At 38.4% G+C, this 19,149-nt stretch overlaps 1 protein-coding gene across 4 annotated transcripts in view; it reads right to left on the bottom strand.

Moving 5' to 3' along the window:
• Window positions 1–19,149, bottom strand: part of LOC112151346 (myosin VIIA and Rab interacting protein) — a 113,093-nt gene that overhangs the window by 80,792 nt on the left and 13,152 nt on the right. For all 4 annotated transcript variants that reach the window (XM_024280215.2, XM_024280217.2, XM_024280218.2 and 1 more), the window contains exon 2: window positions 15,050–15,259. In XM_024280215.2, coding sequence (XP_024135983.1) covers window positions 15,050–15,159 — 110 coding nt within the window. In that variant the 5' untranslated portion in view covers window positions 15,160–15,259. The remainder of the gene's footprint in view (window positions 1–15,049; window positions 15,260–19,149) is intronic.

Genomic DNA, 19,149 nt, shown 5'->3' with positions numbered 1-19,149 from the left:
TTAAGTGATTTTGATTTATTGCCTCCTCATTCCTCAAGCATCATTGGAAGCTATTTAGGAAAAAAATGTTGGGATTAGAAGTTGAAGATTTTGAGTAAGCCTGGCGAGCTTGCAAAAGTGGCATTCCCCCCCCTTTTTTTTTTTTAACAATTTAGAAAATTTAATACATGAATTATTGGCTCAAGTTTACACAAAGCGATATAACATACGATAAAAAACATATTTGGAATGTGGGTGCAGTCAACAAAAACCTTGTTTGCCAAGGAAATCCAAAAGTTTACTTTTGCCGATCTTTCTAATAATTACAAAAACCTGCCTGTCACCCCCAGGCGACCAAAACATAAAATGGTTGCCAAACCAATGAAAAAGCCAGCATTTTGAAAAGTTAGCTTCTTTATGAATTTGTCACATGAAGCTTTGACGAGGACGCTTCAAAAATGGTCACACAACACTGAAAGGAGCTTCAATTGTTGTTATTTTAAATACAAAATACTATTGAGTTTAAAAAGCGGCAAACTAAAGAACATTTATAGGACCAACAGCATCTAATAACCATTGAGGGGTAAGGTTTTTAAAAGAGGTGACTTTAGTGTGGGCTATAATCTGCGTGAGAGGTTTTTCTTTAATTAAGTAGTTTTATGTGGCTCTTTATTATTGGCTTTTAATACTAGAGGCACTTTATTATAAGCATCAAAGTCAACTGAGCACATAAGCTGGAAGTTTCCAGAAGCAGCTCTGAGCAAAATCATATAAACTGAAACAAATTAATGTTTTTTTTTTCAGTGACTTATCAGAGTGATACGCAGTGAGCCGTAAAGGGATAAATGAGCCTGAGCACAGTGTGCGAGTGTGTGTCAACCACTGTGTGGTGTTGACTGATTAAACAGAGCAACAGTCCTGCAGAAGATATTGATCAGATCCTGCCCATTTCCTCACAGGGAGTCTAGCTAACCTCAAAAACAAACACAGGCATGGCTATACTGGGTCCAGTGGAGGAGAAAATGAGAATCAATGGGAGCCCAAACAAGCCTGATAGATCTTTAACATTATGCATAAAAATAATAAAATCTTCTGGCTTTCTCACAAACTTTGGGTCCACACACAAACCAGCATGTCTGCCACAGTCTGCAGGTTCAAAGATGCTGAAACTTAGAGAGATCTTTGCATAAATAAGCAGGTGGAGGTTGTTGTGTGCAACACTTATGTGTGCTGACTTTGTTGCTGAACAACGCAATGCAATCTTCTGGCTTCTGCTGCCAACAAACCTCAAATGATGTACTGCTTACTTTGAAAGGCCTCATAAGGCATAAAAGAGTCACTAGCTAATTGCTCCATAAAGCAAAGCAAAGGCGTGTGTGTTGTAAAGACTGCACAACACTTACCCCGATGCATATATTTTAAAGTGGACAGAGATAAGTCGCAAGGATTAATGATCAAAAGACATTTTTGTGTCTTTAGTAGTAGAGCTGAGGGTGATGATCTGGGAGTTTTCACACTGAGATAGTTCTGCAGGTTTGATTTACTTTCATGGGAAAGATGCAAACTGCTTGAAAAAAAAAAAAAAATTCAGTTTCAATGGAACACTTCAAAGAAATAACCAATGCGCTGCTTTGAATGAGCGTGAAGCCCTCAGAGAAAATCAAGGTTTGACGGTAACGTGTTAACTCCATTCTCACAAATGCCATGTTGACTAAGTGTGTCTGTTTGCTTTACTCCGGTTCTTCAAGGCAATGGAGGTATGTTTGCGCAGTCTGTCAGCACCGCACCGCCTGTCCCTTCCCCAGGTGGTGACACAACTCGCAGACGTGAACTGACATTCATTTTATTAATGGAAGCCCAGGGAATAATTGATGGACTGGAAAACAGTTTTTTCCTCTGAACGGAGCTGCAGACATAAATAAGTCGGTTTTATTTGGATTTCATTTGAATGAGTCTCAGCCAGGTATAAAATGGCAAATGGTAAAATGCCAAGTCAAACCTGAGTGAAGGAGTGTGAGCGAAATGTTAAAGAAAAGATTAATGAGAGGAAAAAAATGTGAAAGAGTGAAAAGTAGAAACAGGAGGAAAACCATACTGGTTGCCAGGAAACGGCTGGATGGGAGATGTTGCGTAAAACATACCTTTACAATGTGTGAGAATGATGTGAAGGAATTGCAGAGTCAGTGTTTTTTTTACTGCACTGCATTCAAAGACACTTCTGTAAAGCGTTACAGTGCAGTCACATGTGCCCATCAATATTGGTGCTTTTGGGCTGTAGACAGGAGGGACTGCATCTTAAGGTGAGCACAGGTCTTACAATACGACCATCTTAACAGATGCTATGAAAATGGAACATACAACTGTTTTCCGTGTGATAAATGTATGGTGCAGTATTTCTAAGGATAATGTTAGTTACATGCACTTATGACGTACAGGCGATAATGTTGTACGGTGTGCTATGATGTCACCCTCTAATGGGCATGGACTGGCTCCTTATTTACTGTGTGCAAATGCTGGATACACAGTATGTGCACATTGGTCACATCATTGTCTAACTTCCTTATTTCAGGATTTTGGGGGAAGTTGAAGAATTGAAAACTCCATCCGACTTCTCACCTATCTCACCTTTATAGACAGGGCTCAGGCTTCCAGTTCCACCTCCAACCACCAGAGGGAGGCCTCTCCGGGATATTGACCTCCTCTGCTACTTCCTCACTCTATCTCCCATCAGTCAACGCTCTCTCCTCCACGTCATCACCAGCTGCTTCTCATTGTCCTCATCAATCTCACCGTTTATTTGCCTCTTTTGGACTTTGCTCCTCGCTAAGTATTGCCTCCCGTTTGCCTAGCTATTCTGAGCATTTCTCTTTTCTCTTTTGCATTACCGTGTTTTGACCTTTGCCAGTTTTCCTCGCCTCCCTGTCTGGCTCCATGTTTTTTGACTCCTGCCTGGCTTGTTACTACGTCTTTGTTCCTGCATATGGATCCAAATGCCTCAGCGTCCTCATTACATGTATATATGTGAGGTGAGAAAAGACATAATTCATTATGAACCACTCACAGACATGAATTCACATCCACATATACATATATATTCACTCATATACTCACTTACTTTCACATACACCATGGATGTCCAAAGTTAGTTCTCGAGGGCCGGCCTCCTGCTGGTTTTCTAGAAATCCTGCCTTCTCTGCTACTGATTACCTGGATCAGATGTCTGGCCAATAAGGAGCTTGGTTAAAAATCATGTATAACACCGGCCCTCGAGGACTGACTGGACACCCCTGACATACAGTATGTGAGTGGCTCATAATGAATTATGTCTTGTATGGTCCCTCAAACTTACTGTACTTACCCTTGCGGGTTGTATGTGTTCACTACGCCTTATAGCTCATATGCAGCTAGACCGTCGGAAAAAATGTGTTTGAACATTTTTACTCTAGGGGCTCACCGAACCATCTATGACCGTGTTTTTCGTGCGGGCCACCAGTATGTTCCGTACAGGCTTGCGCATTTTTCGCCTGCAAACTGTATCCACCTTTAGCGGCAGTTGTGACTAATCCTTCATACACACTGGGCATGTAAAACGTATTCTTGAAAGCACATTTAACCCATAGTGTTCACATTGAACAAGCAGTCCATTGTTCTTCTTGTTCTTTTTCTACTGTTTACTAGCTCAAATCCGCCATTTACAGTTGGAAGAGGGAAGGTGGTAAATATTGAGGCGGTGCAAATTTTACGAATCTTGCTCCAGGCTTTTTCTTTCACAGCTCCATTCCAATATATGAAAGACTTGACGTCATGACACAAACTGCAATTATCATTTCTCCTCTATGATCATTTTTCAAATGGTTGCCACTACCGTGAATTAACGGGGACACCATTCAAATGTCAACACCAAATCTGAGTCCCCGATTGGTCAAAGTTTGATCTGGCTTAACTTTCAACACGCTTTCCATAGTTCAATTGTGTTTTTTACATTTACACAGAAAAAATAAAGTTACACACAAATCAAGAATTACGTTTGCATAAATAGGGGCGATACTTATTTCTCTCCATAAAAACGGTCATAGAAGCTTTCGTAGCAACGTGTGAACGCAAGATTTTTGAACATGGAAACTCCAACTGCGCATTTACATAGACTTTTCATTAAGAGTGGTCACTTGAATGGGCATTGCCGAGGGCGGTGTGAACATAGCTTTAAGCTTTATTTACAGTATGGCAGCTGTCAGCCAAATCTTTCAGATCAAACTAATCAAACAACATTTTCAACTGTATGAATAAATGCAAACAACCACATACAAAACTTTCATTTTTCACATTTTAACACTTTTTCATGACAGTGTATTTGGGAATAACCTATTTTAACATATTTGGTATAAGGTGTGAACAGAAATTAATTCCTTTGAGGAAGGGGTCTTCAGTGCCACTGAACAGCTGTTCTTCACACACTGTCGTGAGGGGGTTAGTGATGAGGTCTATTACAGAGCTGTCTGCCTGTCATGATTTCTACAGACACATAGGAGGGCCGTGAGGAGCAAGAAAAAAGGATGACACATGCTCGCTCATCTTTAGGTGGGTGTGGAATCAAGACAAGTAAATGATTACATTTCACCACCCGTTTTTTATGATGGCCAAACATCCATCCGGTTGAATCCACAAGTTGAATAAGAAAAAAAAAAACTCAACATGTGGGAGTTTAGTGAGACAGCACTGTAGACATTCAGACCGCTGGGACATCTTTTATGTGAAACAGATGCCGAGCAGAAGGTCTTCTGTAGAATTTTGTGCAGACCTCAGTTTCCTGTTGAAGCTGCTCAGCACACAGTTTTAAGAGCAATGGTTTCACTTTATATGGATCTGCTGCCATACTTTTTCTTATTTTAACTTCTCTGGATTGATGTTTATAACTATATGAGTTGAAAAAAAACTTTTTTGATGAAAAAAAATATAAGTACATCTGAACCCTCTGAGGCCAGTCAATTAAAGGCAATGACAGAGTTTTAAGACTGCACTCACAATGATTAAGGTAATAGGATAAAAATGTAAAAGTCTGTTTAAATGTCTTGTAGTAACAAAACTAATCCTGTTCATTGCTGAGTGTTACACCATTAGATCATTTTTTGCATTGCTGAATTTGAGTTTAAGAAATAAAAAATAAAGCTGTTTTGTACCATTTTAAAAACTGGACCAGCAACGACTAAAACTCCAAAATAAAACAACAATATCCGTCCATTCTTCAAGGCCACTTTATTCCTACCGGTATATACGTTATATATATTTATTCATACATACTGATGGGCAAAACATCCTGGACTAGAGAGGGCATTTTTTTTTTTTACTTGTGAGGCACAGAGGGTTCTACTTTTAAGAGCTGGATCAGGAGTTGATGCGTGTTTTGGTAATATACCCTAATAGAGAAAGAAATAATGTGGAATCTCAATGAAAACATGCTTTAATTTTGATTGATAATTAATATATATATATTGTAAACAGAAGATTATTAAGCTTCAAAACTGTGGTTTTTGTTCTCATTTTAGTTCCAACTAGCTGACATCCTTCAGGGGAAAATGCAAACTTTAAGAAATACTGAGTCCATGTGGTTTTGGAATGATCAGAAAAAATGACTTTCCGACTAGGAAAACACACACGAATGTCAGAAAAACAACAAATCTTCCAAGACCACATGAATGCAGGAATAACTTTCTGCACCTCAATAATTTTGTATAGATTTGTAGTTTGCCATTTATGGAGACACACTAGAATTTCAAGGGTCATGAGAATTATTAGTATATTTATTTATTCAATTTGGTGAGATTAGATAGTTTGATTGATGGGCCGTAGACTCCTGCCCTAGACAGTTTGTCAGTCCATTGCAGGGCAAAACACCAGCAATAATGTTTAATAAATAAATACAAAAATAAATACAGACCACTGCCAATATCATCCAATGTATATCATTGAAAAATCAGCATATCCCACATGTTGTTACAATGAAAAGGTGAAATTGTCCTATAGGACTTTTAGGTGTCCTTTAACAATAGATTATCAGATTGCTCCTCACACAGTCGTCGAGTTTTGCTGTACTCATATTTTTTTTCTTTTTTTTGTCATAGTGACAAACGGATTGGGAAACTTCTGTTTTATTTATATATTTTTAAGACAGTAGCTGTCGGAGGGCGCTTTGTGTAGGGTTGTGGAACTTTGATCATTAAAGCTACTGTATAAACCCTGTTGGATTGCAAGTGTTTTTTTTGTTTTTTGCTGCCACCATAACTTTTTTCTCTGCTAAGCTCCCATAACTTCATAATGTACACCACTTTGTGAGGAAAACATTTTATCCTGGTTGTGACTCACACCTAATATGATTCTATTTCAGCTAATATAATAACAAAATGCAGGAGTTCATGGCAGTATTTTGACCCTATTCAGAACTGGAAAACAAGTGAGTTCATTAATCAGTGGTAGACGTGGATGTAGTGATTCCAGGCACACTGATACAACAGCTAGAGATGTGCGCTCATTTTGGTGTTTTATCATCAGTTCATGATAAAAAAAAAGTTGGAACTCTAAATCACAAGGATTGAACTTCTCTTGTGGAGTTTTTACCTAAGTTAAATTTCCATCAATAGTGCAATGGTTGTGTGGTTTACACTGTGGCCTGATGTACGGGTTTATAGGATACCATACACTATTAATTTATCCTACTGGATTGAAAATACAGTACTGTAATTACAAAACTTGTATTCACTTTTGAAATGCTTGGATTGCCGATGAGGAATAAAGAAGGAAAAAGTGGGACATTGTTTTCATTCAGAAAATGATGAGGAAAATAAATTAGTCTGCATAAAGTGCTCTTGTTCATAATGTGCTTTCATTTTCCTCCTCCCCTCGCACCATAAAAAGTGGATGCATCTGTCATTCTGAGGTGTAAACAGGCAGATCTTTGCTGAAGCTGCAGCTCATTGGCTGGAGCTCTGCACCTTTTGAAATTGCCTCCAATCCCTTCAATTAACACACTTTAAAGTATTGTAGTCACTCTGATGGAGAGAGTGGCTTTTTACATAATTAGTCTTGTGTCTTTCACTCTGTGGGAACTGAAGAGATGGACCGGGGTGAGGAAAGTGTGGCAATTATTCTGACGGTTCCCTGCTGTCTTGCCAAGAAGCGCTCACTTCTCCTGGAAAGAGAGCAGCTCAAGGAGCCGGCCCCTGCATCTCGACACAACACAGCTAATGAGTTTCCATAGAGGTAGAAAGAAGCGCAGACAGAGGGACTGAGGACGGACGTAGGACAGAGAGGCTGACACTGAGACTGAATGGATGAGACAATTGCAAAGGGAGAGATCGGGAACAAAGGCGAAGATAACACCTCCCCTGCTGCTACAACCAACTATGTCTCCCTGGCTGAAAACACCACTTGACATTTGGTCAGCTCCGGACGTAATCACTGCTGAAATGCAAAAGCACTGTCTTCCTGCAGGTACGCCCAGAATGTTCCTCCAGAGAAATTAGTTTCGATGAAGGTCTTGATCACATGCAGGCACTCTCAAAGACACATTCAAGGTTATCGAAGTGAAAGGCGTCCACTCAGTCAGCAAAAACACTAAAGAGGCGTGAGCCATGATAGCAACCACTGCCTGAGATTCGTTTTTCAACATCTCATCAGCCAATCCCACGGGCTCAGCACCTCCTGTGAATGCAAGCTGCTGATTTGTTACACTCGGGGGAAATCTGAATCCTCTTCTATCACGTGCTGCAAACCACAGTTCGACACTTTGCTCTGGAGAGGATGCAAACACACACATGCGCAAAGACCCATTTTTCAAGCTTTATTGTTTCTGATTAAAAATTAATTTTGCGATTTATTCCTCCAAAAACCTCAAGTAAACAGGATGCAATTAAAACCGTGACATGCTGTACCTCCGATAAACTGACCTGAGTGTGTATGCTGAAGCACAGTCATGTATAATCACGCTGGTCACAGGGGGCGATATATTTCTGTCTGCTAATTAAGTTTAATTATTATAATATCTTCTACCAAGAGTCATATTAAAACTAATTAGAAATCACAGAGTCAATGGCAGACAGGAACACAAGGAAGCAAATTAAAGCTGAATGTTGACGATCAGAAGCCAGTTAGGAGAGCAATTTCTGCTCAAAGCAATAAGAGGAGCAGAGCTTCACGTTGACCTTTATGATGTCAGAGCCATCTGAATCTTCTGAACAAAAGCGGGATGAACTGAGATGAATGTTTTCTGATCTAGGCAGCTTTCGGTCCATCGGAGCGCCGTGTCTTCTCATGGGACAATGACGGACGGATAAATCCTCTCCAGTAGAAAAGTCAGGTCACATCAATCATGCAAACGCAAACAAAAAGAGTAAATAAATAAAAATAGATGAGAGACTATAACAAAAGGACAAAAAAGATTCAAGCTTGAAGACGAAAAGTAGATTTGTCTTATCACTCTGGCAAATTGTGGCGCACGTACACCAGCAGGCATCACAACGTCAAAAAACATCCCAAACTCACTCATCAACCTCCCCATCAAAACAGTCCACATCAGTGTGCGTCAGACGAATAACCCTCACCAGTAACCCAGCTAATCCCCCATCAAAGTTGAACCGCAGCCAAGAGAACGAGAGCACCACAACAAAACAATTGGAGTGAAATTAGAACCTTCTGTGGCTGTTGCACAACAATATTAAACATTCACAAAGCGGGATGACGTGTTCACCCACATAGACATAGACCATATGGGATAAGGGAACTGCAGTGAAATGTAAACACCTGCTAACGTACCCAAAAGCCAATGAGCCTTCAAGTTCTGTCCACCATCAGCACATTCACAAAATGAAAGCAAAGTTTGAGGCTGTCACATGCGGGAAGCGACACTGAATCATGGCACGGAGCAATCATCTTAAAGCCTGAGAAGAACAGAATAATGCACGTCTGTTTAAAACAATGGAGCCTTTCAAACTCTCCCCAAAGCCGCACCGGACTTGTTACATGACTTCTGGATTTTTATTTAACAGACAAACTGGGTCATTAGTTCATTTGTCTAGAAATATGGTTTCATTATTTAAGCAGAAATCAAAACTATTAGAGCAAAATCTTTTTATTGTATTTGAGAAGATCATTCAATTAAAAAGCTTCTCCAATCATCTTTTGATCTATTTTCAAAGTGTCCCGAGTGGTCTTTTAATCATAGTTTTGTCATAGTTTCTGCAGAGCAACAATAGAAATTCTCCTGAGTTGTGTCTGTAAGCGCAAAGTAACCTCTGTTTACACTCTCTCCCACTAGCTTACAGACCCTCACATGCCCAAACTAACATTACCAGTGCAACAAAAATGGCGACCAGTATTGGAGCTATCCAGCTGATCTGATGAGAAAAAGGAAAGCACATCAACCACAACTTTCTGCTCTTGGTTGTTTTACCATGTTTTGAATAAAGAAATACTCATAAACACACTTCTAATTGTAATTTTTTCACATATTTCCTCTATCACAAGTAAAAAAAAAATGCTTCAAGAAAATGTTAAAACACCATTTTCTTAAAAGTGGGACTTTAACGGAGCAGACTCTCTGAAATGACCAGACATCAGGGCCACCAAGACCAAATCAGGAGCTAATTCTGTCCTCATTCAGTGCTGCTTTCATACAGGAGATGGTGGCGCTCCCTGAAGGCACTGTAAAGCCACAAAGGCCAATATCCTCTGACTGCTCGCCCACCGAAATCCACTTACATCCAATTATTGATTGCCGTGTATTAGGAGCAGTTTTGTCCACAGAGAAGCTGAGTGTCTCTTGCCCTTGCTTAGAAATAATACATTTTTGAATCCTCAAAGAAAACTCTGCGTGTGTCGGTTTTAATGTCGTCTCCAGACAGAGGATAAATACAGAAGGAAATAGAGGGCATTCTGCTCCAGACAGTGTGACATCTTCTGCCACCTTATTTCAAAAGGGCCCTGGCCTCCCAGTGTGACTCCTGTGGCTCTCTGCCTGCCTGCCACATTGACTAAAAGACACCAGACAAAATGAAAAGAAAAACAAAGAAGGCTTCGGATGAATAAAACACTGGATCTTTTGGGAATTAAACAGCTCCACTTTTTATTGCTTGAAGCCTCAAACCAACATAAGTCCTCTTATTTAAAACGTCTGTGATTAATGCTCAGCCCCACTTTTCTTCACAGTTTTCATTACCAAAACAGCTTTTGCCATTTAGGTAAAACTGCCATGAGAAGCAAAGCTGCATTACTGAGTCACGGATTATTCTGCACAATTAAAATGAAGAATGGCCGATCAAGAGCTCCTGCCAACAACTTTACAAATAACTGCGACTTATCCGCAGAGCCTTCCCTAATTGGAAAGGCTATCCTTGTTCCACCTGTGGATTTCTGAAAACCATTTACAGAATCATCACTATAAAGTGTACCCTTCATAAAAATGAGACACAATTACCTGCAAGAATCACCCTCAAACAGTGGTGGTTGGATGCCTCTACCCTCACAGATCTGCTTGTGTGGCTCTTTTTGTTAGTGGTTGTGCATCTTGCTAACTAAGACCACTCTTGCGCTCCTGTAAGCTTCCTGCTGCTATCTACCTGTAATAAGGCTCTCTAGCTGCGGTGATGGAGTGCAGAAGTTGAAAGCTCCCCTACTCTAATTGGCTGAATCACACTCTCACCTTTCAGAGGGAGAGCAGGCAAGGCTGCAAACAAAAGCTTGATTTTTCAAGCATCAGAACTGAAGGACGTTCGCTAAAGACGAAAGACGGCAGCAAGCAGGACTTCATTCGTTGAAGCAAAAGTTCAACGTTAAAAAAGAATGTCAACGGTTAATTTTGGCTTTCCCTCCCTGTAAAGACTAATAATAGTTTTGTGTCTTTACTGAGTACAACTTCACTGTATGTGGGTTTAATTCACAACACACTCAAAATCCAACTGACCTATTGCTTGTTATCCAGCTATCACTGTCAAACTTCCTGGTTTGCTTGACTGGGTGTTTTTTGGATTTAATTGGCTGAACATCACAAATGTAGGTAATCAGCAGGAAATAAGCTTAATGGTAAATGGTGTATACTTATAGCACTTAACTACATTGTTGGAAGGTCCAAAGTGCTTGACAGTCACCATCACCCACACACACATATTCACACACTGATGGCCTATGACCACCAAGAGCAGGTTTAGTGTCTTGCCCTGGACAGGCAGGGCAGGAACTGAACTTGTGATCTTCTGATCAGAGGACCACCGCTCTACATCTGCACAACTTCTACCCCATAGTGATGACGGAAAATCCCTTAACATCCAGTTAAGAATCACAGGTGGGGAAAAGTCACAAAGGGAGGTACACCCTAAGAACAAATCATTGCCTTTAGGTCCTTGACTGCATATTCACTGGACATATTAACCCTCTTCTCTCATGTTCCAAATAGGAAGTGCCCACTGGTTCAAAGAAGGTCAAAATCCCATTGACTTCTCTTGAGAAATAGTCATTTTATTTGTCAGAATAACCATTCTTGCTCTGACACCTTCCTCTTAACATCTTCTTTCTAATCCTATTTTTTAAAGATATTATTTTCTTTATTAGAAGTAGTTCAAGTTACGAATTGACCAATCAGATGCCTCAGTAAAAGCATGTGGTGCCAATCGCACAATACAGTAGACATGTAGGGCCATTGGCAAGAGGGTGATGCGGGCGTTGGCGGGTGTGGGGGGTCCTGGCTGCTGCTACTGCCTCGGCGGGGGGTCTTGGTGTGGGATGGCCGGGCGCTGTCCCTCTTTGAACATTCCATCATCATCCACCTCAGCAAAACATAAACACCTGAGCACAGATGTCATTTCATCTTTGCACTAATAGTATGCGTGACAGAATGAAAGGTTTTACATGTGTGGGCTTATATGCACAAGTGTGTGTGTGTACACTCGTATTGTGTACATATTGACTACTTTATATGTGAAGACTACTTTAGCCAACAGGTATGTTTGCAACTGTGTGTGTGTAGACAGGCCCCACTCCAGATTGCTTTTTACACCTGGTTGTTTTATGATGTTACCTCCTTCTGTTACCATCTTCTACTTTCTCTAAACTCCCCTCTACTACCTTTCATTTGTGCCCTTAGCCCCCCACAACTTCCCTCTTCTTCTTTTCAGTCCAACGGAGGAAAGAAAAAAATTGCAAGCATAATCAAAATAAATTTAAGTAAAAGTCTATAAGTTTAGCATAAAATACAAAAGGGGTTTATACTCAATAAACTCCTGTTGTGACAGTAAAATCTGTCAAACACAAGAGGCTCTCAGCAAGAGGCTCTCTCATATCTGTTTGCTCAGCTGTTGGACAGGACAAGTTAGAAAAAGAAAATGTTTGACAGCTTCTCCCGAGCCTTTCAGTGGAAAGGGTGTGGACCTCCAACATCCTCACTCTTGATCGATTCCTCTAAAAACGTGTCTCAGACCGACTCAGACCAATCACTGTCAACAGGTTTCAAAGTGGCAGCAGAAGTTTCAGGAAGCAATGGCTTTGATCTGATTTTGTATTTTTAGATGGGTGACATTAATACCTCACTTTGTCCAGTGTATTAATGTAGCTCTATGTTTTGGGTGTGTGTATGGTCTTTGAGTTTGAGGTCTTAGCAGTATCTAAACCTGGGAAATGACTTGCGGTATTTCATTCATCTATCCATCCATCCATCCATCCATTCATCCGTTTTCTATAGCTGTTTAATCCCTTTTAAGGTTGTGATGTTGCTGGAGCCTATCCTAGCCAGAGTTAGACAAAACAAACAAAATAAGTTAAATATTCTCAATCATTTCTTGACCTATGGTGTCCCTGACCTTGAACACTACAGACAGGAAAGATTTGTCTTGTAAAACGTTTGTTGTAGCTTTTTACTTGCTTTTCTTTTATTATTTTAGTCTGTTGGACAGCTTTGCCAGGTGTAACAGAAACCAAAAGATTGAATATGTCGGAGACACTGCATCAGCTTTAAAATCAGCAGTGAAAATATTAAAAAAAAAATATGAAAGCAATATGAACTCCTCTTGTATTACTGTAACATCATTTCACAAAAAGATCTTCAGGTTTGAGCGTATTTTATAAACCAAGCAACATCATAAAACAACTCGTTTAAATACGGATAAAAGCTTTAAAGTGATGGACCACATAAAATGGATGCTTCTGCACTCATTACACTTCAGATGAAGCAAAGCAGAACGTTCCAAACCAGGATTAGCCAGCTGTGTCATTTTAATGGGCAATTTACCGCGCTTCAGTTTAAAGGCAGAGTCAGGCCAGTATTTTAACAGGACTTGTTCTTAAGCAAAGAAGCTGAATGTAAATGAGGCCTTTTAAATGCAAAATTAGCCTTAAACGTTTCCATTAATGCTTCACCAGCGTCATTTGCAAAAGTGGACTTTATTTAAAAGTAGAGTAAAATAAAAGATCATTTGTGTAGAGGAGACAGGGCTCCATAGAGAGGAAGGTCTCAGCTTCTTTCAATGATCACAGATGTCTAGTTTCAATGAAGCAATGTGCCCTTCATTTTGAATTAAACACAGTTCATACTTTTTATGTCAGCAGTTAAGGTCATGAATAGTTTTTGATGCCCTTTATTTTCCAAAAAATGTACATCTAAAATCATTTTTGCTATTTTTAAAAAATAATTTAATAAATTTAAAAACTTAAAATTAGGAAATACAAAATAATGGAATAAAATCATAACTAAAGCTTTAAGGAGAAATTTCCAATCCAAGATAAATCAGAAGAAGACACATTAAAAAAGAACCTCATCAGTTATGTTGCAATATAACAGCCTAATAGGCATAAATTATCTCTGATAACTCGTGACAGTTTGGTGAGGGAAACCTTTAAAAGCCTAGAAATTTGGTAAAAACCTCAGTGCTGCTTTAAACCTGAATCCAGGAGAACGAGATGTATTTCACGCTGTGGAACCTTTTGGTTCCACTTGAGAAGAAACTTTCTTTAGAGTGCAGCTTACATGCTTAGTGCTTCAAGTGAAGCAGCCTAATCACTCAAGGCATCCACTCGGGAACATTACGCCACTGAAGGATTGCTCCTAAAATTTGTTCGATGACTTTTAAATTACGGGTTAGAACCTTGAGGTCACAATCTAGCAAACAGAAGACACGTAGAGCTCTTCTTCTGAAATTAAACTAACTTATTTTTAGATTTTTTTTTTTTTTAGAAGCCTAAAACACAACTTTGCCGAAAAAGAAACCCATAGCAACAATCTGAAGAGAGCAAAACAAAGGAGGTAGGGACAAAGAGATCGAATGTCAAGAAATTTGCTCACTCAAGTATCAGACCACTAAACTCAATTACCCAGAAGTCCACACAACCAGAAAACCAGCAGAGTCAAAACAATACTTGAAATTTAAACAAAACCATCTTTTTAATCTAAGAAATTGTCAAATTTGTCAACAAGAATCACATTTCATGTACAATCTGATGAAGACTAAGCAACTGTGGAAACAGCTAAAAGCTTTCTATCTGTCAATCACAAATGCCAAAAAAAATCATTATAGTTAACTAAAAACATTCATTTTTCTCTCTATCTCCATATTCTTAAAGACCCACTCCGATGAAAATCGTGTTGTTGGTGTTATTAACACGTTTTTTGACTATGGAGGAGGACATATATGAATAAAATTAAACTTAAAATTGCATTTCTGAATACTTCTTTATTCAAATTATGGTGAATCAGGAGCAGATGAAAAACTGCAGTTTGATAAAGATTGTATTTGTGACGTGGAAAAAACAGTGGATGCTAACATCCATGTACGTCTTCGTTTTCCTTCTCTGAGGATCAAAAGATAATCGGAGTGGGACTTTAGGTTTCTCCTAATCAAATTACAGCAATTGTCTCATCAAAACAAAAATTCCAGCACCTCATCCAAACCCTTGAGTGTTAATAAACTACTTCATCAGGTCATTTCTGCTCACTGGCAGATGACTTCTCTCATCATCAGATCTCTCCTCGCATATTTGACACACACCAAGTGTCAAAAAAGAGAAAAAAATACCAGGCTGGAAAATGTCATCTCACCTCAGCCTCTCCTCCTCCTTCTTTCTCAGCTTCATGTCACGCTGGACCACTTTCAGGACGTGCTCCGCCTCGTCGTCGGTTAGCCCCGACAGGTCCAGCCTACGACCCATGGTTTCTGGTTTAGCCACGACGCCGGTTAAAGCGGGGAGGAGGAGGAGGAGGAGGAGAGGCGCAGGAACCACCGCTCTGGGGGCCGAGGTTGGGAAAACCCTGGAAATGGGAATACATTTTAAAAATTGAATATTTGCACAAAATTATACTAATGCAGCTCCTATTTATTATGGTAACAGTAGAACTGATTCAAAAATCCTAGTTTTAAAGTCCGTTTTATTGTTGATTCTTCTATTTGTACAAAAAAGAGTTATTGCATTTCTTTCAAACCATAAAACAACCATTAAAAAAAACATAATAACAGGTATCATTCCCTCAAAAATACAAAAAAGATCAGAAGTGAAAGAACTTTGAACTTTTGTTGAAGAACATTTATATCAGTTTCAGATATTTCAACAACATAAAACTGTTCTGATGCCATCCACAAAGTTTCAAAATAAAAGTCCTCAAGTATCACAGCAGCAAAAATGCAAGAGATGAACATTATTCATTCAAAAAGCTCAACTATGTCATCACAAAAGTGTAAACATTCTCCCTTTCACGAATTAAAATGTGTTAAAATCAGGTGGAGGTGGGAAGACATCGTCTCTTTCAGCTCAGAGCTTCAGTGTACCGTCTTTCATGAAATGACTGAGTTAGAACGGCATCTTCCTGCATTTGGCACCGAAATGTTCAAACTTCTTCGTGTAATAACTGTTTGTCCTACTTGATACTTTCAATGACTTCTTTTGCAAAAAGTGAGTTCTCCGTGCATCCAACAATTCATACCTTGCAATTTCTTCTCTGTTCCACCCTAATCTGTCAGGGTGGCTCAAATCATCTCGTGTATCTATTGTAAAAGCACTCCCAGTGTTTTTTTTATTATTATTATTACTTTTATTAGGATTATGCAATTTTTAGGCAAAATTTTAAAGAAAACGAGCATTTTGTAGGACATAGTTTCTGCAGAGCGGCAATAGTTTGTTAGAAACTTGAGTTGTGGGCGGGACCATTGGCACAGTATAACCCATCACCCCAAAAACGAAGATATACTCTGCATGGATCTAGTCTCGTACAAGTGGATGCATCAGAATTAAACAGAGCAGGGACATTTTTGATTGCTGTTGAAGCTTTGCATCACAAATATGAGCTTTTTCAAACAGCGTCTTTTTTGTCTGCTCCTTACTCGTAACAATGTGATTAAAGAAATACTTAGAAAGGCTCATTTTTTGTCCTCCAACATGAGAGAATGCCACAAGAACATGTTTAAAACACCAAAAACAGAGTGTTCATTAGAGTGGGTCTTTAAGGTCAAACCTTGACCTTTTGTAGACTTTCAACTGAATGTCAAAATCTGATTTGAATTTTTTTTACAAAAATATCTTTAAATGGTCTTGACTTTGTATTTTCCGTCTTATTGCATAAAAAAAGAATAGCTCTATAGAAATTCTAAATCACGAAAAAAAAATCCTGAGACATTTTTTTCCAGCTCAAACCACGAGAGGATGATTCTTTTAATAATTGCATTTCAGTCAGTTCCAGAAATTCAACAGAACCAGTTTTCCTTTGTTTGCTGCTTTATGTAATTAAGCTGTCAATCATTAACCCTATATAACCATTTGTAACATATTTGATACATTTAATTTTGAGAACTCATTAACATTAGAAAAACTGTTTTCTGCCTTGCAGTGCATTATCATTCCACTAGGGGCAGTAGAAAGACTTTTCCAGCTCATTTCAAAATGGCTGCCCCCATGACTTCTCAAAACTACTTTTGGCGGGAAAATGTTTAGCTAATTTTCTCAACTTTAGGTTGAGATTAGCTAACCTCTTCTTATTCTTTTTTTTAAATAACTACTTGCTGTATTGAAAAAATGCTAATTTTGTTGATGATTAATTATTTATAATACAGTTCCACCAAGTTAAAAATGCGTCTCTCAAATTTGAGACAATGGATAAATAAGGTGCTTTTTTTCCGTAACAATATATTTTGACAAGTCATACTTTGTAAAATAATTAAATATTATTAAAAAACTTCAATTCTTTGTTGTGGTGGGCTTTAAAGGGTTAACCTCCCTTCTTATATTTTTTGGATCAAATTTCAAAGTGTCTCATTTCCTAGAAAAAACAACACGTTTGAGGTACCTCTGCTTTAATTTTCTCAACTGGTTATTCTTTGCTCTTCCTTGCAGGGTTTTTATGAGGAATTTCAACACAATTAGCACTACCATTCTTCACATAAAGAAAAATAACAATTAAAATCATTCTGTAAATTAATGTCATCCCTTGTAATTTACAAAATCTGAGAAATCTTACAATAAAAAGATGGAAAGAGTTAAGAAAAGACTTGTGCTTGTGTGTCTTACTGACAGCTTCTAAATTGTGTCTAATGCCCGTCGTAACTGCCTTGTCATCAGTCCTTGCAACTAATGTAGGGACATATAAATATGTCATGACAGCAGCTCATTACTGTATGGCCACAAGGCAATTATTCCGACACAACTCTCTGTTTTTATGGTACATGGTGATGGAGCATCACTTCTTTGTGTCGACATTTAAAGCTTTAAAGGAAGGAACAAAGCAAGCCCAATTTTTAGTTGTTAAAAAACGTAAAAAGATTGACATAAAAATGTAGAAATCAAATTAAGTTTGGGCCTCCTTCATTCGTGCAGTGTCACTAGTGTTACTCCCCCACTATAACAGCATAGATTTAGCTTTATTTGAATTACAGACAAGAGTCAAGATTCATTCATTTTTTTTATTCCAATTTAATAAAATTAATGAACACATGAACACAATGAAGGATTGGTGCTTCAGTAATTCCACTAGACAAACATTTATCCACCAGTGTTACTCAGTTTTGGTTTACCAATCTCAAATTAAATAGATCTTTTGTTAAATTTTTTTAAGGAGTTTTGTTAAAAAAATGGCAGCAAACATTGGGATGGTGCACGATTCACCACTATCCTCCTCATATTGCATTGCTCTATCTATCCTCTTTACTCACTTAACTCTTTTTATGTTGGACCATTACTGCAAAACAGCAGTCGTAGCAAAACCAAATGTCAATGTCAGTTAGTCAATAATGAAGCAGAAATCATCTGAGTCAGTTTTATATGGTGACGTCAGTAGGAATGTACAGTGTGGAAACGCTTTGCATTAAACTCCTTAGCTCCTTCAGTCAAAAACTGCTGACTCCCCAAAGACTCCGGTTGTTGGCCCCGTTTCTAAAATGCACTTGTGCTTACCAGTAATATAATTGATGAGAGGGCACTTTTTTTTTCTTTTCAGAAACAGAAACAAATTAAACCATTGAGGTAAACAAATCTTTGAAGATCCATTCTGAAAAAATTGTGAGTTTTGATGTTTTTGTGGCATTTTTGTGATGATGAAAGACATATATTAAGACAATTAAGCTTAAAATGTGATTTCTCAGTGTTTCTTTATTCAAATCATTGTGTTTTTTAAGCTTTAAAACCTTCAACACCTCAGGTGTCTGTCAAAAACCTACAATAGTCTTTGGCATACCTTAACTCCTTAAACTATCAACATGAATTATCTGATCCACTAGGATAAAAGCGGCTTTGGGCTGGTAAGCAATACTTTAAAACAACTATTCACCAAAATGAAACACATTACTAATATAAAATGTTTTCTCAATGACAGAATAAGCTGATTCATGTTTATCGCGTAAAGGGTTAAAGTTAACTGTGGTCAAATGTAATTATGGTCTGGAGCTAAAGCTTCAGTGTAAAGGTTTTAACAGTTTTGCAAATCTAAACACTTTTTTAAATATCGTTTTTGAAATTATTAAAGCATTTTACCCTCTTTTGATGTATTTTAAGATAATCCTGAACACTAAACCATTTATTCACATTAAAAAGTTTTAATAAAAGTGGCTAGAACTCGGAAATCTTATGGAATTTCCATTTCCAACTAATGACTGTCAGTCACCTCTTGGGAATTTCTAATGAACTACTGCTGCTGGGCAGAAACTATGTCCTGAAGAC

The sequence above is a fragment of the Oryzias melastigma genome, linkage group LG20 (genome assembly GCF_002922805.2).
Source record: "Oryzias melastigma strain HK-1 linkage group LG20, ASM292280v2, whole genome shotgun sequence".
Lineage (NCBI taxonomy): Eukaryota > Metazoa > Chordata > Actinopteri > Beloniformes > Adrianichthyidae > Oryzias > Oryzias melastigma.
Note: the sequence above shows the minus strand (reverse complement) of the source record. Positions and strands in the feature narration are given on the sequence as shown.